The sequence below is a fragment of the Acipenser ruthenus genome, chromosome 3, assembly GCF_902713425.1.
Source record: "Acipenser ruthenus chromosome 3, fAciRut3.2 maternal haplotype, whole genome shotgun sequence".
NCBI classification, from domain to species: Eukaryota; Metazoa; Chordata; class Actinopteri; order Acipenseriformes; family Acipenseridae; genus Acipenser; species Acipenser ruthenus.
Window position 1 is genome coordinate 90780949 of NC_081191.1, and position 26334 is coordinate 90807282.

At 40.5% G+C, this 26334-nt stretch overlaps 1 protein-coding gene across 4 annotated transcripts in view; it reads right to left on the reverse strand.

Moving 5' to 3' along the window:
• The window catches only part of LOC117394773 (dual specificity calcium/calmodulin-dependent 3',5'-cyclic nucleotide phosphodiesterase 1C-like), a 186545-nt gene that overhangs the window by 147558 nt on the left and 12653 nt on the right, over positions 1-26334 (reverse strand). Inside the window, exon 1 of one of the 4 annotated variants that reach the window (XM_059018753.1) lies at positions 12143-12280. The exons of the other annotated variants lie outside the window; for them this stretch is intronic. Within the exon in view, the coding sequence (XP_058874736.1) occupies positions 12143-12227 (85 nt within the window). The 5' untranslated portion in view covers positions 12228-12280. Of the gene's footprint in view, positions 1-12142; positions 12281-26334 lie in introns of those variants that run through there. 4 annotated transcript variants of the gene reach the window in all.

Genomic DNA, 26334 nt, shown 5'->3' on the forward strand with positions numbered 1-26334 from the left:
GGGGTTAACTGGCTGTTAATTATCTTATTACACCTCGGCCACAGTCTGCACGCGTTTGGTAAGGATGCATGACTGTCAGCTAGTTAAATAATCAGTAGCTGATCAGTTATGCATCCTCACAGGGTTTTTAAATTATAGATATATAAAAACAATAACAAAAGACGTGGCGCTTTTATCTGCGCCGCAAACAAAAATACAAATAATAATAAATAGGGGTGGGACACACCACCACATATGCCCCCCCTTGTGCGCAGCACACATGGCCTTTTCGGCCACCTCCTCCCCTTATTCCCTAAAGTCCCGGCTAGCAGTCCCGGCCCAGGAACAGGGGAAGCAAGGTGTCTCCAGGGGGCGGCCACGGCGGGATGTCCTCCTCCCACCCCAACAACTGTAGCGTCCCAGTGGACCACGCACAGGCCGGCTCCTCTGGCCAGAAAAATTTTGGGGGTGGTCTCCAGACCTGCCCCCCCTTCTTCATGGCCGGCAGCTCCCCTCTGTGGGGCTCTGGCCACCCTTTCTCCTGCAGCGAAATTGCTGCAGGGGGAGCTGGTCTCCTGACCTCCCCCCTTCTTCATGGCTGGCAGCTGCCCTTCATGGGGCTCCAGCCACAGTATTTCCTGCCGTGAAAGTGCGGCTGGGGGAGCTGGTCTTCTGACCTCCCCCCCCTTTTCCGTGGTCGGCAGCTCCCCTTCATGGGGCTCCAGCCACAGTATTTCCTGCCGCATGGCAGGACTAGTAGCGACCCCAGGCAAAACAGGACCCTCGGGAGGCGACGGCAGCAAAGGCAGACCTTCGGCAGGCAACGGCAGCAGCAGTGGATCCTCGGGAGGTGACGGCAGCCGCAGCGGACCCTCGGGAGGCGACGGCAGCAGCAGCGGACCCTCGGGAGGCGACGGCAGCAGCAGCGGACCCTCGGGAAGCGAACTCGGCAGCGGGAGCTCCACTTCTCCCTCGTACCCTGTAACTAGTGGCTCTCCAGGCAATGCGGAGCAACAGGCAGCCCCAGGCGATGCGGAGCAACAGGCAGCCCCAGGCGATGCGAAGCAGGCATCCTTGGGCGGTGCGAAGCAGGCATCCTTGGGCGGTGCGAAGCAGGTATCCTTGGGCGGTGCGAAGCAGGCATCCTTGGGCGGTGCGAAGCAGGCATCCTTGGGCGGTGCGTAGCAGGCATCCTTGGGTGGTGCGAAGCAGGCATCCTTGGGCGGTGCGAAGCAGGCATCCTTGGGCGGTGCGAAGCAGGCAACCTTGGGTGGTGCGAGGCAGGGCAGGAGCAGTCCTTCCCATGACGGTGGATGTGGAAGCAGCAGGTATTCACCCTCTGCTGGTGGAGGTGGGAGGGGCAAGCAATCCTCCCACGGTGGTTGAGGCGGAACCAGCAGGAATTCACCCTCTGCTGGTGGAGGTGGGAGGGGCAAGCAGTCCTCCCACGGCGGTTGAGGCAGAACCGGCAGGCATTCACCCTCTGCTGGTGGAGCTGGGAGCGGTAAGCTGTCCTCCCATGGCGCTTGAGGCGGAACCAGCAGGAATTCACCCTCTGCTGGTGGAGGTGACGGATGCAGAAGCAGCTCTTGCTGCTCTGCTCCTGGCGGTGGAGGTGGCAGAGACAGAGGCAGCTCCTGCTGCTCTGCCCCTAGCGGTGGTGGGGACAGAGGCAGCTCCCGCTGCTCTGCTCCTGGTGGTGGAAGCGGTGGAGGTGGCAGAGGCAGAGGCAGCTCCCACTGTTCTGCTCCTGGTGGTGGAGGTGGCGGAGGCAGAGGCAGCTCCCGCTGCTCTGCTCCTGGTGGTGGAGGTGGCGGAGGCAGAGGCAGCTCCTGCTGCTCTGCTCCTGGTGGTGGAAGCGGTGGAGGTTGCGGAGACAGAGGCAGCTCCCGCTGCTCTGCTCCTGGTGGAGGAAACGGTGGAGGTGGCAGAGGCAGAGGCAGCTCCCGCTGCTCTGCTCCTGGTGGTGGAGGTGCCGGAGGCAGAGGCAGCTCCTGCTGCTCTGCTCCTGGTGGTGGAAGCGGTGGAGGTGGCAGAGACAGAGGCAGCTCCCACTGCTCTGCTCCTGGTGGTGGAAGCAGTGGAGGTGGCAGAGACAGAGGCAGCTCCCGCTGCTCTGCTCCTGGTGGTGGAAGCAGTGGAGGTGGCGGAGGCAGAGGCAGCTCCCAATGCTCTGCTCCTGGAGGCCTAGGTTCTGGACCTATGGGCTCCCCCCTTCTGGGCGCTGGATGCACGGGCTCCCCCCTTCTGGGCGCTGGATGCACGGGCTCCCCCCTTCTGGGCGCTGGATGCTCGCGCTCCCCCCTTCTGGGCGCTGGATGCATGGGCTCCCCCCTTCTGGGCGCTGGATGCTCGCGCTCCCCCCTTCTGGGCGCTGGATGCTCGCGCTCCCCCCTCTTCGTATTGTGTGGGGCATTTGGCCAACGTGTGCCCATATGCCCCACAGCCAGGGCATAACTCCGCCACGAGGTTTATAACACAAACCTCCCAGCCATCATCCCCGACCTCTGTTGTTGCTGCAGTTGCTGTTGCTTCTGCAGCTTACCTCTCCCCCTTCTGGGCTGTGGACACACCGACTCCCCCCTCTTGGGCTGTGGACGTTCGGGCTGCTCCCACTCAGGTGCTGGAGCCTGCTTCTTTGCCTTCTTGGCACCACCACTCCTTCCCTTCTTCGAGACCAACAGTTCCACCTCCTGCCATGGAGGGGTTTGGTCAGGTGCTTTGTGCCCAACCTTTCCAACGGCAAAGCACCACTCCTCCCCTCTGAGGCAGGTGAGGCAGGTTTCATGATCCACCTGCGGCGATGATATGGCCTTCAGGTGGATCCACTCCTCCGCAGTCTCCACCTCATCTCGATCAAAGGCCTGCACAAAGAGGGGGTCTTCATATGGGCACACCTCAGGGAGGTGCCCATACTCCAGGCAGGCGAGGCACCATGTAGCCCCTCCTTCCTTCAACTCCCACTGATGTTCATGCCACCTCTCCATGTAGGCATCCACTTTATCCATTTTTTTATTTTTATTTTTTTTCTACAAACACAAAAACACTTATTCGTAAAAAAAAAAACGAACAAAAAAAATGACCTTTTCTTTCCTGGTCCGGCTCCTGGAGGCGTTGTTTGTCCCATGCAGGACACCATATGTGGCAGGATGGCTCGCAGTGGTGCGGTGTGGTGACGTCATGGACCAGGAAGTAACTGAATCAAAACAGTGGATGGACGGGTGAAGCTGAATGCTACTGCACTCAGCGTATTTAATAATATCTCCCCATACCTCCTCTCTGTACACCCAACCCCGCAGCAAGAACAGCTGCAGGTTCTTATACTCTGGCCGAGGGGTTAACTGGCTGTTAATTATCTTATTACCCCTCGGCCACAGTCTGCACGCGTTTGGTAAGGATGCATGACTGTCAGCTAGTTAAATAATCAGTAGCTGATCAGTCATGCATCCTCACAGGGTTTTTAAATTATAAATATATAAAAACAATAACAAAAGACGCTGCGCTTTCATCCGCGCCGCAAACAGAAATACAAATAATAATAAATAGAGGCAGGACACTCCGCCACAAGCAGGCATAAGAAAGTCAGGCCTTCAAAACTGCAGCAGGAGGCAGCCATCGTTTCCAAGCAATTTTTCACTCGAAGACAAAAAAGTTAATTAAAGGACTTCTAGCCCCTTCGGGGCACAGATAGCCAATTGGTGGGGAGAGAGGGATCACAGTGTTTTTTAAAAAATCATGAAGACACGCTGTTGACTATACAGGCAGTCTGTCAGTCTGTGCGGTTGCCTCTTCGTGTAACAACTGATAGCTTGTGCAAACTACAGTACTACGTAACAAAATGGAGAACAGTACAGAACCCATTGTGCTATTACCTGTAGTACCTGTTCAGGTAATTTCATGTAAAATCATTTCTTTAGTGTTTGTTGACCCTTGTCACCCCCCCACCACACATACACACTTTTTTGAATGCGCAGGTCTCTGCTATCTGTTGCTTAAAGTGTAATTCCTTTGTGTCTGTTTATTACTGCCTGTTATTATACTTATTGTACCAGGTTTTGCCAAACAAGTGATTGGCAAAAACACCATCACTCTGCGAGACAAACAATATCTTCAAGCTCTGCTCTAGTGGGGAGACTCTGCAGTAGAAAATACATTACTTTGGCTTTGAGGTTTGTGTTTTAGAATGAAAACAGTACACAAAGATATTGATCACATAACATTGTGTGGCTTTTCACAAACTAAACACAGAGCATAGAGACTGGTACACTAGGTGGCTGGATGCCAGCAGGCAACAATTCCATCCAGGAATCTATTTTAGAGTACAGCTTATGCAAATACAGTATAGGGCAGTGAAATCAAATGGCTTTATCATAGCAGGATGATTAACATTGCCTCCTGGACTTAACTATATATGGTGTGAAATATAAATTATCTTAATTAAATTGTTTTATGGTGTGAAATATAAATTATCTTAATTAAATTGTTCCTCTTATTTGGATACGCTTTGTAACATTTTCTGTTACACATCATATCCTGGTGACTTTATTTATAAGTCATACAGGTGAAGCATTATTGTGATTTCAAAAGAGTTCTCAGAATCATATCTGACCTCAAGGCACTTTCAGTACAACAAAGTGTAACCATTAACTTCTCTCCTTGCAAACGTGGATATTCACTCTGTGGTGTTACCGCTTGAGAGATAATATGTGGCAGGATGGCTTGCAGTGGTGAGGTGTTGTGACGTCACGGACCAGGAAGTAACTGAACCAAAACAATGAATGGGCAGGTGAAACTGAACGCAACTGCGGTCACTGTATTTATTAATAACTAAATAAACAAAACAAAAGATTTGAACAAAACAACAAAACACAAAACAAAAAGGCGCGATGGCCAAACAAACAGAAACAAGTATATTTTTAAATATAGCAATTGTTTTTCGCTCGCTCTCCCGTGTTCTCCCGTACTCTCCTCTGTACACTCAACCCCGCAGCACTGACAGCTGCAGGTTCTTATACTCTGGCCGAGGGGTTAACTAGCTGTTAATTATCTTATTACCCCTCGGCCACAGTCTGCACGCGTTTGGTAAGGATGCATGACTGTCAGCTAGTTAAATAATCAGTAGCTGATCAGCCACGCATCCTCACGGGGATTTTAAATATAAAAAACAATAACAAAAGACGCAGTGCTTTTATCCGCGCCGCAAACAAATACAAATAATAATAAATAAATACATAGGGGCGGGACACTCCGCCACAAAATAGTACACATTAAATATGTTATAAACAATAGCAAAATCAATAAAAAATGGCAAAAGTGTATAATAATTGTACTGCAAAAGCAAAGCAGCCCGATAGAACTGGAGAGACAGGCAGACAGACTATATCCATTAGAAGCGATTATAGACAAGAGCAAAAATAAATAAACAATGGCAAATGTGTATAATAGTCTTATTGTTTCTAATCATATTCTATAATTGTTAATAGCATAATTAATAACATGTTTGTAGATGGTTTAGTATAGGAATACATTATAACTATTAGAGAATATAAAGTATTACAAAAAATTCTACAAAATCAAATAATACTTTATAAACAACATCTAATAAACACCAAAACAATTATAATAAATAAATAAATAAATAAATAAGTACATGATGTTTCATGAGAGGACCCTTTGGAGTATGTGGCTATATCACATGATGTTTCATGAGAGGACCCTTTGGAGTATGTGGCTATATCACATGATGTTTCATGAAAGGACCCTTTGGAGTATATGGCTATATCACATGATGTTTCATGAGAGGACCCTTTGGAGTATGTGGCTATATCACATGATGTTTCATGAGAGAACCCTTTGGAGTATGTGGCTATATCACATGATGTTTCATGAGAGAACCCTTTGGGGTATGTGGCTATATCACATGATGTTTCATGAGAGGACCCTTTGGAGTATGTGGCTATATCACATGATGTTTCATGAGAGAACCCTTTGGAGTATGTGGCTATATCACATGATGTTTCATGAGAGGACCCTTTGGAGTATGTGGCTATATCACATGATGTTTCATGAGAGGACCCTTTGGAGTATATGGCTATATCACATGATGTTTCATGAGAGGACCCTTTGGAGTATATAGCTATATCACATGATGTTTCATGGCCATAGCAAGTCAGTAATACATGACTCACAAAATGAAACCATTAGTGTGACAATAGCATGTTCAAAAATGAGATTGCAAGCAAGTATAGGTCACAATAGAAGTTCCACGAATTGTATACTGAAGGTGACGGTTATATTGAAAACCAAAAATTATTTAAATTTCATTAACAAAGTCCAATATGGTTCTCGTCTCATGAATATGCATTAAAACAAAGTATTTAAATGTCATTTCTTTGAGGAAGATTAAGCCCTTTAAAGCAGCAGGTTTGAAAAGCAAGTTATAATTGATGTATTTGTGTATTACTGACCTTTTTATTAGACACAGTGTGATGTGTATTCAGTGGTGTAATTATCACTCATGGTAACTGCATTCTGGAAAAATATTCAATTATTTTAAATGCTTTCAACTCATCCAATTAAAATAGCTTTTTCTCAAAGTTATCACTAGATTAAATGTATTTGCATTGATCAAGTCCACTTCATACACTGCACTAACTGTGTTAGTATAATATATCAGAAATTGAGTGACAAATGACAATTAGTATTACACAATTAACTTTGGTGTTGAGTATTGTATTAAGACTGCTCTTACATGTACAGTAAGTGGAAAAACCTTCAGTAAGTGAAGCAAGCAACCACTTCACAAAACAAGTTAGATGTAGAAGCAAATGTGTTAAGAAAAACAACTGTGACTCCATTGTAAATACAGGACCAAACTGTATATGAAATCTAGAGTATATATTTATCCTTAGCATGAACTCTGATTTAATGAATTTCCACATACTACACATTTTCTACATGGCCCCGGACAAATTAAAAAAGGATTTATTGTAAAAGACCTCTTATAATACAAAGTTACTTAACACAAATTTCCTGCAAATTATTTTGGATCCCCCAGAGAAGAAGCATTTGAATAAAATGAATTTGGACGGCGTGTAAAGGATATTGGGGAATGTATTAACCTGCATCCAGATTACTGCCTCTGTACTGTATTTTAGTGCTGAATCTCACCCCTACAATTACAGAAAGCCTCCAATATATACACAATTTAAAGTAAAAGAGGCAGAGATAGTCAGATTGTTATCACAATTAAAAAGATAAAAATGATATCAGTGACAAGATAGCTCAGTACTCACGCTAACAAGAAGTATTAAAACAGATGTTAAATGCAGTCAGACCAGTGGAGGCTCAGAACAGTACAGCGGTGCTTCAGCAGAGTAGCTCCTCCAATTAAAACCAGGGATCATCAGACTCTGTCATCAGCCATTACTAGTACTTGGTTAATAGCAAATAGGAGTTTATAGCGGAGGCATGCCTCCTCTAAGGAAAGACTCTCTCTGGGCTTCTCTCAGCAGCCAGAATTGCTGTTAATATAGGAATGTTGACTAGGATTTAAGTTCAAATACATTTCAGACAATTGTATTTTGTTTTATTTCACATTTTTATGGTATAATGCTACACAACAATATACTGTATAACCATACAGTCAACATTCCTATATTAACATTTTAAAAACACAATATATTTAAACACAGCTGTTTTATTGTCTTATTAGCCCGTGAGGCTTGTCTCGTGCAGGCATGTTTAAAGTAGAATGGAGGATAACACTGTTGATCAGCTGATGAAGACCGTTTGCCATTGCTAGAGTACACAAAAAAACTTTGTATAACATCTGAAGGGAGGCCACTACCAAAAATGGAAAATTCTAACAAGAACAGGTTATTTCAATGGTTTAGAGAGTGGATTGGCTGACCGGGGGTGCAGCTAATAACCATCTTGCTGACCCTGTTTACTTTTCAGTAACTGTGATAGTTCTCTCACATGGTCAAAGTAGGGGTTTACTGATTTTAAAAAATCAGGATAAAAATCTATAAAATGTCAGAGCATATCTAGCTCCGCGGAAACTAGCATTGTGTGGTCACGATGAAACACCAGATTCACTTAACAAGGGAAACTACAGGGAACTTACAGAAATAATTGCTCACCTTACTTGAATGACAAATTACTTGAACGACAAATTACTTGAACGAGTTACTGCTCACATTGAACAAGCAACCGGATTTACTAGGATGTCAAAAACCAGACAGAATGAATTGATTCCATCCATTTCCTTTACTGTGCTAGAAGAGATCAATCAATAAATTAATAAAGCTCTTTTTTACACGGCAGCTTGATGAAACAACAGCTTTGTAGTTATGCCTCTTCTGACTTAGAAGTCACCAGCCACCACTGGTACAGAATGGTATATAATTATTTTGTTGATCAAATTAAGTCCATAGGATGTGAAAAGTGTTGTCAGTCAGAATACAATAATAAGATTCTACTACAATAATAAGATTCTACTACTGCTGGGGCCTTTTTTCTGTCCACCAGCCACCACTGTGTCTGACACATTTAAGTATAGCCTCCCATATTTTAATATGAATTAGTACATATGTAACAAATACAATATTAAGAAGTTTGACAATGTGCTTGTAGGATTGTATTGCATAACTGGATTTGGGATTCTACTCATGACAACCTTCTTAGTCGCTCTTCTCTCAAACAATTAAGTGGCAGAAGGTCCTATTTTATTCTCGTTCATTTCTATACGTTATGCATTCAGTGTGTTCTACCTCTATGTCAGTCTGTGCTCGTAATAGACCTGAGCTGAGAGTTCTCCACAGAGCTGTTCGGACCATTAGTCCTTTTCACATTCAGTTGTGTCGTTATTATTTCGTTGGCACAGCCTTGGGGTTATGGAATGCCCTGTGTCTATATGTGTTTTTATTGATATTGCTTAGATGTATAATTGTTGTATTGTTTATTATTTAGTATGGTCTACTTAGGTCTCTCTTTGTATTTGTGCTGCACTATTGAGATGTACCTGTGCTGGCCCTGTGGGCACAAAGTGAAAAAAAAAACAAATGAAAATGAAAACTACATTGCTGAAAAAGTACAACCAAAATAATGTGGCAAAAAGGTGAAACGTTTTTATTCTTGCATCTAAACCAATCCTTTGTTTACCACCATGGCATGTGTCCCTGTACTGTACAACATGAATTCACCTCCATGAAGCAGATCCCCCTCAACGTTGCAGAATGCTGATCAACCTTTTCAGCTGAATATCTTTGTGTTGTGGTGTGTTCGAACAAAAGCACAGAAGCTGAAGCAGAGTTGTGTTTTGTTTATAGGCAAGACATGTTCATAATACAATGTTCTGCAGGGGAATTAATTCTGTTAAATTGCAGTTGATTAGTGACTCAGGGTACATGAAACATATTAATCCATTTAAAAGGGAAAAAAACCCCACTTAATTATACAAAACTAGAACCAGAAGTAATAAGTAGGCTAATGCAATTCAAGGTCTTCAAAACATTTTGAAATTGTTATAAAGCAAGCCTCATTCATCCCTACTCACTGCCGTCTCTAAGTGCATTTCTAGTTCATTGTTTATGTGTTCAGCAATCACTGCTGCTGTACTTTTTTACCATTGAATCTAAAGCCTTGCTTGAGTCATGTGATCCTGTTCTACTTTTCATATATCAGAGTAGATGACAGCCATTTTTATATTGTATTTTCAACATTACATGATGTTACCTGTTTTTTTTTTTTAAATAATAATACATAACATACCATTTTTTTAATTCTATGTACTTTCCTATTCCAAAATTGTTACCTTCTGACTTCAACATGTTGAAGATCCCAATCCAACAGTCACGACAACAGCAAATAAATACATAAATAAATAAATAAATGTGTGTTTTAACATGAAATTGTTACAAAGCTTAAAATTCACTAGTTGTTTTCTGCTACCTCGGTAACATCAGAAGTTTGATTTCTGTTTTAGACAACAAATGAGCAAGCATTCTGAGAAAATAATTTCAGGTCCTGAGGTGTTGCTGTAGTTCTTTTAATAAAAGGGCACTATTACTCTCTGCTTTCGGTGTAACACACTCCACTCTGATCCTCCGTAAAAATGCAAATTCATTTAGATTCCAGGCTTATGTCCAAATATAATGTTTAATATGGAAAGAGACATGAAAAACAGAGACAGCTGTCTGTCTAATTTAAATACATAGGAAACCTTTACAGCCCGAGGGTTATTTAAATAAGGGAGTAGTTTAAAGATTGATAAAGGAAACAAAGAAATGCTTTGCATCCTTTTTCTTGAACGACATTTGCCCACTTCCATCACAATAACAAAATCAATAAAAAAAAGAAACATGTGTCTAAGATATTGTTTTAATAAAATAAATAAATAACATTTAGAAAATTTGATAGTTAATGTGATGGTCGTGATCTTTTATCAGGGAAGTTAGTTTTTCTCAGGCATTAGATCACTATTATTTTACTATTAGGAGGTGCTAGCTTCTTTGGTTGGTTAAAGGTTAAATGTAACTTTTAGTAAAGCTCTCCGACAATTAGTAGAATCAAGAAAAACCTTTAACAACAAATGAAAAGCCTCTTCCCCTTGGTACTCCCTTGGAGAGGACACTCAGTTACAACTAATGAATCTCCGTGGTGATTCTGACAGACCCTTTAATATCAACACTCTGGAAATCTGTTCCACAGGGAGCTCCACATATTTTGCTTCTGTAGTGCCAGGCAACCAACAGTTCAGCTGTTTTCAAAACTGAGCATGTGACGTGTGGAAAGTTGTAGTAATTACTGAGTAGACACCATTAATGAGGTCTCTACTGGGTTTCCAGCTGGCAGTGAGAAGTATACATGGGGATAACTTGTTTGCAGTAGCTTTGGATCACTGTGTGACATCACGCCCTCCCCTTGTCGCCATGACGATGGTAATCACTCCACAGAACATGTCTGTTGAAAAACTGCAAACATCGTCTTGAATCCTTTGCAGTGACGTTTAAGGTGTTTAGATGCTACAAAATGTCACTCTTATTTATTTATTTATTTATTTATTTATTTGTTATGCAGTGTTATGCATAACATTCCTTATATACAGTATATATGTTTAAAAAGTATATATCTAGTCACTTTTAAATCACTTTGAATTATATTTAATTTGTATCTTTATTTACCTGGTTAATTCTCGTTGAGACTGAAGCATCATTGCCAATGGCAGCCCACATTGTAAGCATTGTAGTTGCATAAGCATTGTAATTTGTAAATTGGCACAAGTTACAGTAACTACAGTTCATACATCATCAATCAAATTCATTAAAAACAGCAGCATGAGAGAGATGGTGTATATTTAAGTAAAGTCATGTCAATTCAAATTAAAAACATAAGGATAACGACATATTGACTTGTGATACCAAACAAAAGCAATGACAACAGCAAAATACCAGTTAAAGCTTTCACCTTTTATCGCACATCCTATAGACTATTGAAAACACTACAGAAATACCCAGGCAAACATGTGACAGTATGTTATACAAAATATTATAATTCTTAAACCCATTTTTTCATATCAGTAGTTATGTAATATCAATAGATAGGTATATCATTTTAAATTAGTTTGTACCATTAAAACACCTGATTGTACACCTAGTTACATTAAGAATGCTAGAATAATATAATTTAGTGGACCATGATAATTAATGGCAAATATTTTTAAATAAAAGTCATAACATAATATACTTAATTTTCACACAACACTCCGCAAACTATCTTAAGATGATGTGTTTTAAAATTGCATGCCTTTATAATGCAGGGACTTTTTCTTTTTTTTTTACCTGATTATTAAATGCACAACCTACACACATTCCTTGTATGCCCATCATAAGCATTGTCATTTTTAAATAAACCATGTACAATACTAACAGTACTGTGAATTTACAAAACTAAAACTGAATATTGCCTAAAACCAGCAACGCTTTTAACATAGTCTTAGTAGAAAATGAAATCATTAGTGTCTCCTTTTGAATGACTAATCCACAGCACGGCATACTTTATCTCCTTCTTAACAGCAATTACGCCCTTAAAACATCACAACAGCCATTTACCAAGACACCATCTGCACTCTTACAACAAACAGCAAATCAGTGCTCCTTACCTATTGTGAAGTTAAAGCCATCAATGCTGAAAGTGGCACTCCGGCATTTTTTAAACCCTTGTTTTCTAGTGCTCGGCTCAGTCATTTTGATGTTTCTGTTTTCTATCACTCAGCACCTCCCAGCTGCAGTTAGTGTCGTGTTAGGAGTTGGAGAAGTAGAGATTGCAATTAGTTGTCCCTGAAATCCTGCCTGCGGTGACACTCCTGCCTGACCTCACACATGTTCTAATGCTAAGAGACATCCACCCTGCAGTGTCTCTCCACCCCCTAACATGTCCCCTGACATGCTACCCAGACTGATTAGTGAGGAATAACCTGCACTAAAATCGACTTTGTCACACTGGATCCCAACATGGTCTCAAACAAGCTCTCTGAACCCCTATCCTTTACAAACACAACAGCACAGAACCATGGTTTGTTTTCCATTCACACTCCACAGCGATGCAGGTGCTGTACTATACAGTACTGTACTAGATCTCAGTACAGTATAATCTACTACAGTTTTATTTTCTTCCTTTATTCAAATATTGGATCATTACAACCCCATTGAGATTTGATTTCCACATAAACCCCATTACTAGGCACAGAAAAGTGGAAAAGCCCATTGTAAAAACGTGCACCCCTATAGCAGCAGTGTGGAGTAGTGGTTAGGGCTCTGGACTCCTAATCGGTGGGTTGTGGGTTCAATCCCAGGTGGGGGACACTGCTGCTGTACCCTTGAGCAAGGTACTTTACCTAGATTGCTCCAGTAAAAACCCAACTGTATAAATGGGTAATTGTATGTAAGAAATAATGTGATATCTTGTAACAATTGTAAGTTGCCCTGGATAAGGGTGTTGGGAAAGAAAGAAATAAACAATATATGCATTTTGTAGCAATTGTCAGTACAATGCTTTATCTAAGTGGGAAAATTGATCCTGAGATATAGCCTCCAGCCAGTCATGTTTGAGTCATTGCAGCAGAAATTTTCATACGAGTATGTGTGGTTACAGCATATTGTTTCAGTTGGTCATCCTCTGTTGTATAGAACATCTGAATACACTATCTGAAAATGTTTGGTCTCTAAGTTTAAGAAACATGGCAAGTGGTTGTCAGTGAGTTTTTGCTGGACAAAGCAAATGATCGAACTTGACATGAATCAAATAACTCAGTTGTGATTCAGATTTGAAGCTAGTACCTAAAAGTATTTGGTTTTAATCATTCATTAGAGTTATATTAGATTGTAGGTCATTAGATGGGCACCAGCAGATTTTGTATGCATACTGCCACCTTTAACTGTATTGTTCAAACACTTAGTTGTTCTTTATATAGGATGTGGCCATGGGTTATTTTAGGTTTTACACTGATTTAAAATATCTGGAAGGTAACATTTTCTTACAATCCATGTTAAATTTAATTTACCAAACTAAATTAAATGAATAAATATAGCAAACATACACAATTGCTTTAGATAACAATGCCAAGGTTAAGAGAAAAACAAACAACCTGACTGACAGGCCTTCTAGCTTCCACATACACCTTACAAGCACCAGCAATCAAATACATTAAAATGAAGCACCTGTCTGTCTATGTTTATTGCTGACTTCATTTCCTACGGTGGTTAGAATTTGATTAGATTTGTAGTTTTTAAGTTATCATTACTTTTTTAATGCCGTTTTTTGTCGCATGTATGTTCGAGTTTGAGAGGTGATATTTTTCTAGCAGGTGTACTCAAAAAGACTTGTGCCTATAATACAAGGTGCTGTGTGAGAGTGGTGTATGAGAGTGCTGTGTGAGAGTGCTGCCCGAGAGTGCTGTGTGAGAGTGCTGCCCGAGAGTGCTGTGTGAGAGTGCTGCCCGAGAGTGCTGTGTGAGAGTGCTGCCCGAGAGTGCTGTGTGAGAGTGCTGCCCGGTCGCGCGGGAAATCAGCTCTCTGCAGCTGGCCTTGTGGAAGTGCTTTCAGGGCTATGGGCCTGCCGGCTCCCAGTTCGGACTTCTGTCCACATTTAGTGAAGCAGCTTGGCACCCATCTCTCGCTCTCTCTCTACCTGCCACGTCCAGCAGTCTGTAATTTTTATGCAAACAGTCTCACTGTCCTCTGACATCACTCAGTCTAGGGCCTCCTGCCTTACAATGCAGACATGCAGTAAGACATGTCTTACTGTACACCCTGTCATGGGTTATTGCTTATATGACAAATATTAGTATTGCTACTGTTTACCAAAGTCAGGAAATGAATTACAAAAAACATTGTAAAAAATAGTTATGGTTTAGCTTCAAGCCACAAACCATGACAAATAAATTGTCTGTCATATGTATTGTGAGCCAGCTCACAGTCCTGCCGACAGAGTGCGCTCATGGTGGGCTGAAACTGGGCATGCAAGACCTGAGATACACCACTGGGGAAACTGCTGGCAGCTCTGGAGCCAGTCTGCCATGAGCAGGGGGAGATAATTGAGCAATGGGCTACAGGTGCTGATAGGTAGGATTGGTTAATTGAAAAAACATTACTTAACTGGTTGCCGAAATTGGCCAGCACCTGTGGCCCATGTAGCTAGCAATTATCTTCCAGCCGCACCCTATAAAAGTGCTGGGCATGCAGCTGCAGAGGAGAGAGGTCAGAGGGAGTTCTTTGTTGGTTCTTGCTACAATCAGGGATCGCTCTTGTAACGGAGAACTAAACCCCAAACCCACACCTAAAGGTCTAGGTTTTGAAGCACAATTATTATTTTTCAACAGACTTGGAAACTGGATTATTTTTTGTTGTGATTTTGTAGTTGCTGGAGCGTAACACTGTTTTGGATTAGGGCTTTGGCGAACAGGGTTTTGTTTTGTGAAATTGTTTTACTTAAATTATTTTTTTGCTTTGCTTTGCATGGGTGTTGGTTGTACCTGTGGTGCAAGCCGATAAAATAAATAAATAAATAAATAAATAAAGAAAGAAAGAAAGAAAGACAACCCCATTTAAACTTAACTGTTCTCAACTCACTTATTTCCATGCAATTATCTGTGCCTTCCTTCGACTAGCTTACACTATATTTATTACAAAGTGGTGCAGTGTCCATTATAGTGTGGTATTATTATTATTATTTATTTATTAACAGCCGCCCTTATCCAGAGCGACTTACAATTGTAAGCAAATACATTTCAAGTGTTACAATACAAGTAATACAATAAGAGCAAGATAAATACAATGACTTTTGTTCAAGCAAAGTACAAGTGTGACAAAATACAATTCAATAATACAGCAGATAACAGTGATAGTTACATCAGGATATGATTAAATACAAAATACTACAGATTAAACACTTGGCAGATTACAGTATTCTGAAGTACAGGATTAAATGCAGTAAAATAGGGGGCAGATAAGAGCAAATAAAGCGCATTTAAGGAAGGGTGATAGTGTCCCAGGATAAAAACAGAGGAGTTCTACAGGTGCTGTTTGAAGAGGTGAGTCTTAATGAGGCGCCGGAATGTGGTCAGGGACTGGGCAGTCCTGACATCTGTAGGAAGGTCATTCCACCACTGCGGAGCAAGGGTGGAGAAGGAGCGGGCTCTGGAGGCAGGGGAGCGTAGCGGAGGTAGAGCCAGTCTTCTAGTGCAGGCGGAGCGGAGAGGTCGAGTGGGGGTGTAGGGAGAGATGAGGGTCTGGAGGTAGCTGGGTGCAGTCTGGTCAAGGCATCTGTAGGCTAGTACAAGAGTCTTGAACTGGATGCGAGCTGTGATCGGGAGCCAGTGGAGTGAGTGGAGTAGTGGAGTAGCGTGGGAGAAGAGAGGCAGAGAGAACACCAGGCGGGCAGCAGAGTTCTGGATGAGCTGGAGCGGATGGGTGGCGGACGCAGGGAGGCCAGCCAGGAGGGAGTTGCAGTAGTTTAGGCGGGAGAGTACCAAGGCCTGGACCAGGAGCTGGGTAGCGTAGTTGGTGAGGAAGGGTCGGATTCTTCGGATGTTGCTCAGGAAGAATCGACAAGTGCGTGCCAGAGTGGAGATGTGCTGGGAATAAGAGAGGCAGGGGTCCAGGGTGACTCCGAGGTTCTTAGCAGAGGATGATGGAGAGAGTGTGGTAGATTCCAGAGGAACAGAGATAGAGAGATCAGAGGAGGGGGAGGAGGAGGGAAAGAAAAGGAGGTCAGATTTAGAGAGGTTGAGTTTGAGGTGATGCGAGTGCATCCAGGAGGAAATAGCAGACAGACAGGTAGAGATATGGGAGGAGATGGTGGAGTCAGAGGTGGGGAAGGAGAGGAAAATCTGAGCATCATCAGCATAGAAATGGTATGAGAAACCATAGGATGCGATGAGGGGGCCCAGGGAGCGGGTGTAGAGAGAGAACAGGAGAGGACCCAAGACTGACCCTTGGGGGACTCCTGTTAAGAGAGGGTGAGGTGTGGAGGTTGCTCCACGCCAGGTTACCTGGTAAGTGTGGTTGGAGAGGTAGGAGGAGAACCAGGCCAGAGCAGTGCCAGAGATCCCCAGGTCAGCGAGAGATGATAGTACAATAGAGTGATCAACAGTGTCAAAGGCAGCAGAGAGGTTGAGGAGAATTAGGACAGAGGAGAGAGAGGCAGCTTGGGCAGACTTAAGTGAGTTGGTGACAGACAGGAGGGCGGTTTCAGTGGAGTGAGCAGAGCGGAAGCCAGATTGGAGAGGGTTGAGCAGAGAGTGGTTTTGTGGTTTGATAGAGGCTTTTTTGAAGGCAGAGGCAAAGAGACCAGAAAGTAGAGAGGTGTTGAGAAGGGAGGAGATGAAGGGAAGTAGAGCAGGAGCAGCAGCTTGAAAGAGGTGAGTGGGGAGGGGGTCCAAGGCACATGTGGTGGGTTTGTGACCCTGGAGCAGGGAGGAGAGGTCAGAGTCTGAGAGGGGCAAGAAGGTGGAGAAGGAGGGTGAGTTAGTAGGGGATGCAGTGGGTGTAGGGGTTGGAGCAGGAGGGGGTGCGGGGGAGGGAGAGGTGTTAAAAAGTTTGTGGATATCTGAGATTTTAGAAGAGAAGAAGGAGGCAAAGTCTGGTCCAGTGGTTAAAGAAAAGGGCTTGTAACCAGGAGGTCCCCGGTTCAAATTCCACGGTTCAAATTCCACCTCAGCCACTGACTCATTGTGTGACCCTGAGCAAGTCACTTAACCTCCTTGTGCTCCGACTTTCGGGTGAGACGTAATTGTAAGTGACTCTGCAGCTTATGAATAGATCACACACCTTGGATAAAGGTGTCTGCTAAATAAATAAATAAAAGTCATCAGGGGAGATAGAGGAGGGAAGAGGGAGTATTGAAAGCAGCTAGGCTATTTCTTTCAAAGACTAGGGTGCATCTTTACTATTTCCTCTTCTGAAGCCTGGCAGCCACAGATTGTTCTGTATTGATACTTTAATTTAATTTAGTGCACTACTCTAATCACTGAATACTGCTGCCCCTCCATAGAATATTGAACAAGTTATCAGTATATTAGTAGCTTTGTGATAGCTTTTCATTCATCTTAAAAATAAATCCAGAATTTAGGTGGATTTGTATCCCATTCAAGGACAATTTGTATTGATAATACAGATCCTGAGCTGTTTATTTATAACTGAGTCTGCAAGTCAATTTAGAAAGAAACTAAAGTGACAAAGTCAGACAATCTGTGTTTGAATAAACCTGCTACAGCATTGATTGTTTTCCTTTCTAAAACACGATGATGAGGTACATAAACTTCACCCTGAATGCTCAAAATAATTTAATCGGGAGTGTCACAGATACTGTGGCGTGTGGGTGGTGACGTCAGGTTCAGGAAGCAGTAGTCAAAACAAGGTATAGCGGGGCAAAACTGAAGCGCAACGGCACTCTGCGCTTTATTAAATAATAAAACAAAAGATTTAAACAAAACACCAACAAAAGGGCACAAGGGCTAAACAAACAAACAAACACTAAAACAAGTAGTATGCTGGATGCGAAACCAGCATATGTACTGATTGTTTATTCCTATTTTCCACAGACTCTCCTCTAACACTCTCCGCCTAATAAGCCTGAAGTGCGTCTTTTTATAGTCTCTGGCTGGAGCCTTAATGACCTAATTCGATACAATAATTACCTTAAGGCTCCAGCCACATTCCCACGAGGGTACTAGGGAAGAGGTTTTAATCCCATCCCCACCAACTACACATTAAAAGACTGTTTTTTCCACCGGTCTCAAACAGTAAATAAGACAGACAGCTTTGTCCACCTGCACAAAAATACAATATAATAATAATAATAATAATAATAATAATAATAATAATAATAATAATAATTACAAAACATACATAAATAAATACAAAGGGGTGGGCACTTTGCCACAGAAGCCATTTTGGATCGAACTACTGTTGCAAAGGTTAAAGATGGCAGAGAAAGTCTTGCAAAGTCTTTCATTTATTTAGTTGTTGAAGTCAGTTTATAACGTATAACACAGCCCCAGCAAACCATGTCTGTGTGTTTCATTATGTAGCACCAAGTGCTGGAGGTGGGTTAGTGGACACTAATTACAGTCAAAAACCTCAAAATGTAGTTGGCTTTGGTTGATTAATTCAGCTTCATCTTCAATCAGTCCAGTCAAAGTCTGACCTACCGTACCCTTGATCCACTCACCAGTGTCAGAATCACAATTGTAAGAGATGGTAGAAAATGGTACAAAAACTCATTTTAAACAGAAAAAGCCCATAGAGATGCAGAAATGTGAGGACCATGCACACACATTAAGCACCAAATAAAGACCCATAATAAATACCAGCATTAGTTAGTGGATTTGAAAATCCATTTTGCTTCCATTTTGAAAGGGTCTGAATCATAATCAAATTAATCTGTCAGCATTTGTGACCTGTATAATCACGTCCATAAATCAAATTCAAGTACAGTATGTTTACCTAAATGATAATCGCTAACAGTCTCTGGTGTCATTAGGTTTTCGGTAAGATATAATGAGGAAGGATGGTGTAATTAAGGGTTTGTCATTTGTTTTCTGTAAATTTTAAGGATTACTAGTCAAGGTTCAGGGAATTAATTTAGAAACTGAATTTACTACTAGAAATTAAATATAGTGCAGCCTCATGTTAGCTAGGTTTTAATGAAAATGTTCTAAAACAGTTGACCTTTTAAATAAATACTTTACTTAAACGACAAAAATACAATTAAAAATTCATCCTTTGACTTCTTCACTTGTACCAGTACAGCACTCAATTGCTGACAGACTGACACTCCTGTGGGGTTTATAGAACTAAAAATGATGACAATAATTGCATCTTTCAGGGCTTACTTTTACTTTTGATCTTTTTAGTTAATAGAGAACATTTCTCTTCTAGAATACAAGCCTCTTTATTTATGTGTTTCTTTTTTTATAAGTTTTAAGACCAAGACAATCTAGTGTAACAGAAACAGTTTAATGTATAAATACATGCATGTATGAGTGGTTTAGACCCACATTATTTGCAAAGCCTTAACATGTCTACCATGAGCAAACACACACACACACTACTTGGTTTAAATGAAGTCTAAATTGTGAGGACTGTGAGTCACTTTTTGTTGTTTTTCACTATAATTATATGACACAGTTAAACTAATTAGCATATTTTAAAAAGCTTTTCTTTAGGCTTAAGGATGATTGAAATTCATGTTGAGAACGTGATGGCAGTAAATGTGTTCTACGGGCCAATGCATGAGGAGTCCAAACATATCATGTTGCAATGCAATTTCCTTATACTGATACATCTGATCTAACATATATGCATGTGTATGGTACAAAGACAAGGAATGCATTCACACAACAAGTAGGACACCATTGTCAAGATTATGATTACATCATACCAAGTTTCAAGTTGGATATAGCTAAAGATGTAAAGTGACATACAGTACACAAGGACATTCATACAGAACTTGACAGATAGATTATTTACAATGAATGTTATAGATTTTAGCTCAAATGCTCCCCTCCCTCCCCCAGAATGTCACTTTGCAATTTAGATAAAGCTTTTATAGTTAATTACTGCACATTCTTCTGGTTAAATGTACTGCACTGTAAGTGCCTTTTTAATGGATTCCAATCTAAACACTTCTAAATCCATTTGAAAATCCATCGCCATCACAATTACTAATATTTCAATACAAATACCTTTTCACTTTTTTTGTTAGGGAATGCAGGTGTTTGTACTTTTAAAACAGACTATAAAATATGTGGGAACATCTAGTAATGGTGCTTACATATGACCAGTATAAGTGAACATGAATGGAATTTACTTTTACGTAATTATTTTATCAATTATATTTTTTGTGCAGTTTCAAATGGGTCTATGGTGTGAGCTATCGTCACACTACTACAAAATATGGTTTTGTTTTAGTCCAGATGTAACTTATTCAGAAGCTAAACAACCTCCAGGGGTAAGATCGTGTACATTGGGTGTTAGGTGAACTCGCTAAGAAGAAAAATGGCAGCACATTTAGCTGTATTTAAAGCCACTGTAAAGACTTAATGTGGTACACTTGTTTATTTGATGATTCAACAGAGCAATTTTAATTTTTTGTATTTACAATTTTTCATGAAAATAAAATAAAAAAAATAAACAGGAATATGTTAAATCAGATTGTAATTCATTGGCATTAAAGCTCAATGGACTAAAACATATTGCCATATGTGCATTTTCTTTCCCAAGTAAGGTTTCACTGCACTTTCTTCAAATTGCCTCGAGACCTACTTTTAAATACAGATGGCAACTTGCTGCCGGTCAGTAAACATTATATTTGCCATACAAAATGTCAAAAATATTTTGTATATTGCTACAATTCTAATATAAAATGTGTATAAAGTATATACAAAGCTGTCTGTACAGCAGATGCTATTTACATAATATGAATCATAACAGATAATTAGAAAGAAAAACTATCAACTAGACACAACAACTTGAGTGACTCATAAATGTCCAAAATGTTCCAATCTCTTACTCTATAGAAATCTGTTTACTTAGTAATATTATTATGTTGATGTTTTAGGATTGGATGGAAAGTTCCACTCAACAATCAGACTAGACTTCAAAGTAATATAAACAAGTGTGTTTTAGTTAATATTCATAATATATAGGCTATCCTCTATAGCGTAAGAATACAAACTAAAACTCATTTTACAATGCAGATGTTGATACATGTTACTAGCCTCTACTACGAGTATCACTGCATATATTACATTTCAGTATGTTATAGTTATGGATAAGGGTGTGAGAACTTATTGTGTGAGGGATTATTGAATGATTGCTCTCTCATTAGGATTATTGAATAATTGCTCTCTTATCAGATCACTTCCTTGTATGTTATATAAATCTCAGGTAAACCCACCTGGGCGTTGCTGACGCAATCCCAGTCGTAATCCTACAAAACATGCGCCACCAGGCTTTTGCTTACAGTGTTACATTTTTCTGTGCTTTGGCTGTAAGAAATTTGTGAGAATTTTTTTTGTTTTGGTTAGTCTGTTTCTATTTTGGGGAAATTAGTTTTTTCTGCTACACCTTGTTGCTTTGTGCTTGCTGTTTATAACAGAAGTAATACTCTCGGCAGGGTCATTACCTGAGTTTGGTCAGTGATACCCTCGACAGGGTCATTACCTGAGTTTGGTCAGTGATACCCTCGGCAGGGTCATTACCTGAGTTTGTCAGTAATACCCTTGGCAGAAATGTGTTTTTTCCAGTTATTGTAAATTTAAAATTAGATAATGGTGTTAGATATTTTGTTTTGTTTTTTTTCTGGTTCAGCATCGTAATCTAGTGGACGTTTCAGAAAACTGTCACTCTCATTTATACGTCAGAGGTACCTGTGACTAGATGAGTCAGATAAACAAGTGTAAAATGCACATTTAAAACTGAGAGTGTTTGCAATTCCTCATAATCCTGTAGAGATATAGAGCTCTCTCTTCAACTGCCTGGTTCCCTTTCCTGGACCCTGCTGATACTCACTTGCATTGTTAGACTGAATAACACAGACTTAACTGATACAGAACTGACTAAATGATCCACTCTGCAAATGCATACAGCACGGCACAGGTTGTTTACAGTATGTACCCTTTGGCGAAATTCCCCAGAAATATACAGAAGACATACAGGTGCATAAGATTATGTAACAATGTCTATCGATTTACCCCCCTTTTTAGTTGTACCATATTTGGTTTGTGCACTTCCTATAGCGAGAGGAATGTGTGTGGTGTGTGTATCAGGCATTCTTTTCTGATTCCCTATGGTTGACGGATAGTGTCCCATCGGCAAGATGAAATTAGGTTAAAAGCTATATAGCTTTTTACCTTTCAATACATATACCTAGAGAGAATACTACCTCTATTACATCAGAGTAGAGGAATGTTCTAATATTTCAGCAATAACAACAGGCCACATCAAGTGTGAGTTGAGGCTCTGAGTAGATACACTGCTGTTATATAAAAACATGTTTTTTTAAGGCCCACTCCTGGCTTTTAATAAAATTGTGGTGTTTGTTTATATCCAAACTGTATCATGTTGTGTTTATACCGTCACCTACAGTACACCTGATCTGTTGCTCACCTCTTTCTACCATCGTTTGCTATTGTATTTAGCAACAGTAATAAGAGGGTCAACAAATCACCCAATAAATACTTCCACTATAACCCACATTTTAAAAACGAATATGGGATATAGGTAGAAAGATTGAGTGAGCTTCTACTGCTGTCTTAAAAATGTGTTGCATAAGTGGAATTCGCCCGTGTCCTACAGTGCTGTCACAAACACAACTGCTATGGGCGGCTCGCCCTGAAGTTATCTCTGCATGCAACAGTGTGAAGTGCTTAAACTGAGTGAGTGAAAGAAGAGGAATAGAGCTGCTCACTGTAAAAAAGCAAATGACACTAAATGGGAGCCAATGTTTCAGAGTAGGTTAAAACTCCTTTGGGCTCTGCTTCAATTAATTCACCTTTTTTACCATAAAGCTCAAGCAAGGCCTGGTGGTCTATTCATTCGTAGAGCTCTGGTATTAAAAAGAAGCTGTCCTTGAAGGTGTCTATGCCTTTTTCTAGTTCTTAACATGTTTCCATGGAAACCAAAGCAAGGTAGCAACTAATAGTGCACTTTTCTACATATGGGTGTGCTGCACTTACTTTGTGTTCTTTGTCTCATGGGAAGTTAATATATTGATTTTCAACAAAGGGTGGGATTTACTAAAAACATAGCTTGCCCTAGGAAGTCAAAAAATGTAATAAATAAAAAATAGTAAACAATAGAAATCACTATTGTTAATTATCCACTATAAACATACTTGCAATAAAACAGGCACTACGGGCTGACTATTATGCTCTTCAAACGTACCACTTTAAAAGCACCTCTTTCTTTTTATTGAATACTGCCTGTCAGTTATTTGACTGATTCACTCAGCGAATATGACAAACATTGCTAAAGTAGTTGTTTTGAGTGCTATACCATTAGCATGTAGAATTGGAAGATTTGAGACTATTTTACTGTAAAAAAAAATACATGCAGCAAATGGAACAAACTTAAAATACTGGACTGTACAGTTTGATACCAGAAACTTGGCATGCATGCTAAAACTGAAGACATAAAAAATAGGGATGATACTTTCTTTTACATGATACAGCATATTATAATAGAGGTGTGTATCGTTTGCATCATGATACAAGACCAAAAGCACAACATAGCTCACTGTAGTTCACCAAGAGGTTTTGAATGAAGAATACATGTTTTATAGTTGGTATGAATACATACTCTCCCCAACTCATTTAAACAAAATAGTCTGCCATTAAAAGATCATGGGATCTTATTTTGCATCATACAAGTAGCCCATCTGGACCATCATGTGTATCGAGATACATACTCTATTACGACCTTCGTATCCAGGGTCACGGGAACTAGGGGTGCTCCTGGCTTGAAGTACAGCTGCTGGTCACAAGCAGCTCATCACAAATGCTAACTGGGGGTGCTGCTATGTGGAGCAATACTAAAAACACAGTGACATTGTGGATGTGCCAGATGTCCATTCCTTCATGAAAAGATTCATCAGCATAACACCGGAGAGCTGTTCAACCTCTTTTTACAAATAAGCATTTGTAAATTGCAGTATTTAAGTGGATCGTAACAGTATATGCTACTTTTCGATTTCTTTGAGCTAAACGTTTTACGGTAAGCATGTTGTAAATATTATAGCAAGGACTCTGGTTAAAGTTTTTTTTTTACTTAAATAGATAAACAGGTGTTGATGCTGCCTTAGTTTTATTGACATATTAGCAACCGAATGCATGGCTCCCATCTTATATACAGGGGTTACAGTTTTGTTCAATGGCTTTCAGCACCTCCACTATGAAGATTGTTCCAGCGCTGCTGTTCGTATTGTGCTACGTATCATATCGTGACATTAGTGACATTTGTTTACTCTTTTAGTTTTCATTTTAAAATATAGACAGCACACAAAAGCCTCACTTGCAGACTGAAATAAATGAAAGAATTACAGTTTACATATGCCCATGTGCTGCCTTAACAAAAGAAACACACCAATACACCAAAGGAAACTCAGAAACAAACTAGAATAATATCAAAAGAAACCACTGCGAGACCCCGACGGGCAGTTACTTACTGCAACTAAGGAAACAACAGCATGTTGCCCCCTGCAATTTGTGTTCAAAAAGAAACAGCAACATCTTATCCCCTGATTTGTGCATAATATTTTAATAAGAACAAGGTAATTAGAGGCTTCAATTCAACAAGAAGTGTTACAACTACTCCTCAAGAGATTTGTTTTAGAAGTTGCAATATGAGTGGCAAAAAGTAACAACAGATATTACTGACTGTTAAATAAGCTGGGTAGACTTTATGGTTCTTTATTCTACAGAGCACCATTTAAAAAAAAAACACTTCTATAAGAGAGACCATGCTGTGAATTGTATTGACACGATCCCACCTTCCTTGTGAGACACCAATTACTCAGCCAGACCTGTCTGTTGTAGACACAGCAATGATTTACTATATTCGACAATGCATGTATTTTGATTAGGACAAATGTTTTTAAAGCTCAGTACTGTGAACCACTGCTTTTCCTGAGTAAAATATACAGTATGTTAAACCAAGTCCAATGAATCATTCAGTGATAACAAACTGTATGTAATTTTAAGGTTAATGGAAATGTCTGCTTTTTGGAGATGTTGGTATCTGTCAAAAATGATGGGCAAATGGGGTTCCCGAGTGGCACACCCGGCAAAGGCCCTCTGCCCGGGAACAACCTGATTTTGCTGTGTGGCTGTTGTTTCTGGTCCATCATTGTAAAGTTGGTCCCGCATGAACATCCCCTTAACCAATCATTGTTCTGTTTACTGAGAACTTGGTTATGTGATGTCACACAATAATCCCCGCCCTTTAATGGTTTGAAAAATTAAAAAGCGCGGCAGAGAGAACACCTATAGAGTTTGGCATTCACATCCGATTAGTTAGTATGATGTTGTGTTCTCAGCCTGGAGTAAAAATAAAAACTGTTTAAAAAGGGCTGCCATGGAGGAGAATGACGCTGTAGTTTTTGGACAGGAGTTAACAAAATCTCTTTTATTTAGGGTAGTTAGTTGTGAAGTGTTTTAAAAAAAGTCATCCCTAACTGGAATTATTATAAAGTCTTTCAGATGTGCAAATCTTAACCGTTTATTCCAAAAAACTTTAGTGCAAAAAAGTACATAAATAAGTAAGCAGGTAAGTCAGTAAATACATTACATAATTAAGAATTAAAACTAAAAATACTGTCTTCCTATTCCTGTTTTCTATTAAAAAAAATGGCTTCCATTTCCATCACTTCCTTTTTACATCACACCTGAAGGAAACCTGCACTTTGCGCATTGAAGTAAAAAAGAAAGACTTAATTTCCTGGTGTCCCGCCCTTTCACAACTGCCTTTGTGCATTAACGTGAAAAAGAAGGACTTCATTTCCCAGTGTCCCTCCCTTTCACAGCTGCCCGGTTCAGCTCAATTAATTTATAAGTTGTTCTGTAATTACAGATGTACTGTTCAACACACACAATAAAATATGAACAAATAAAACAGTGTAAGCACTTTCAAAAAGCCATTTATTTGCCCCGCCTCCAACAAAGTTTCGGCAATTGTACAGTTAATTTATCTGGTAATGTCCAGATAAATTATAATAAGAAAGAATAAGACCCCAATAAATAAATATGTTAGCCAAATAATAATAATATAAACCGTTTTCTCTACATGTATGTAG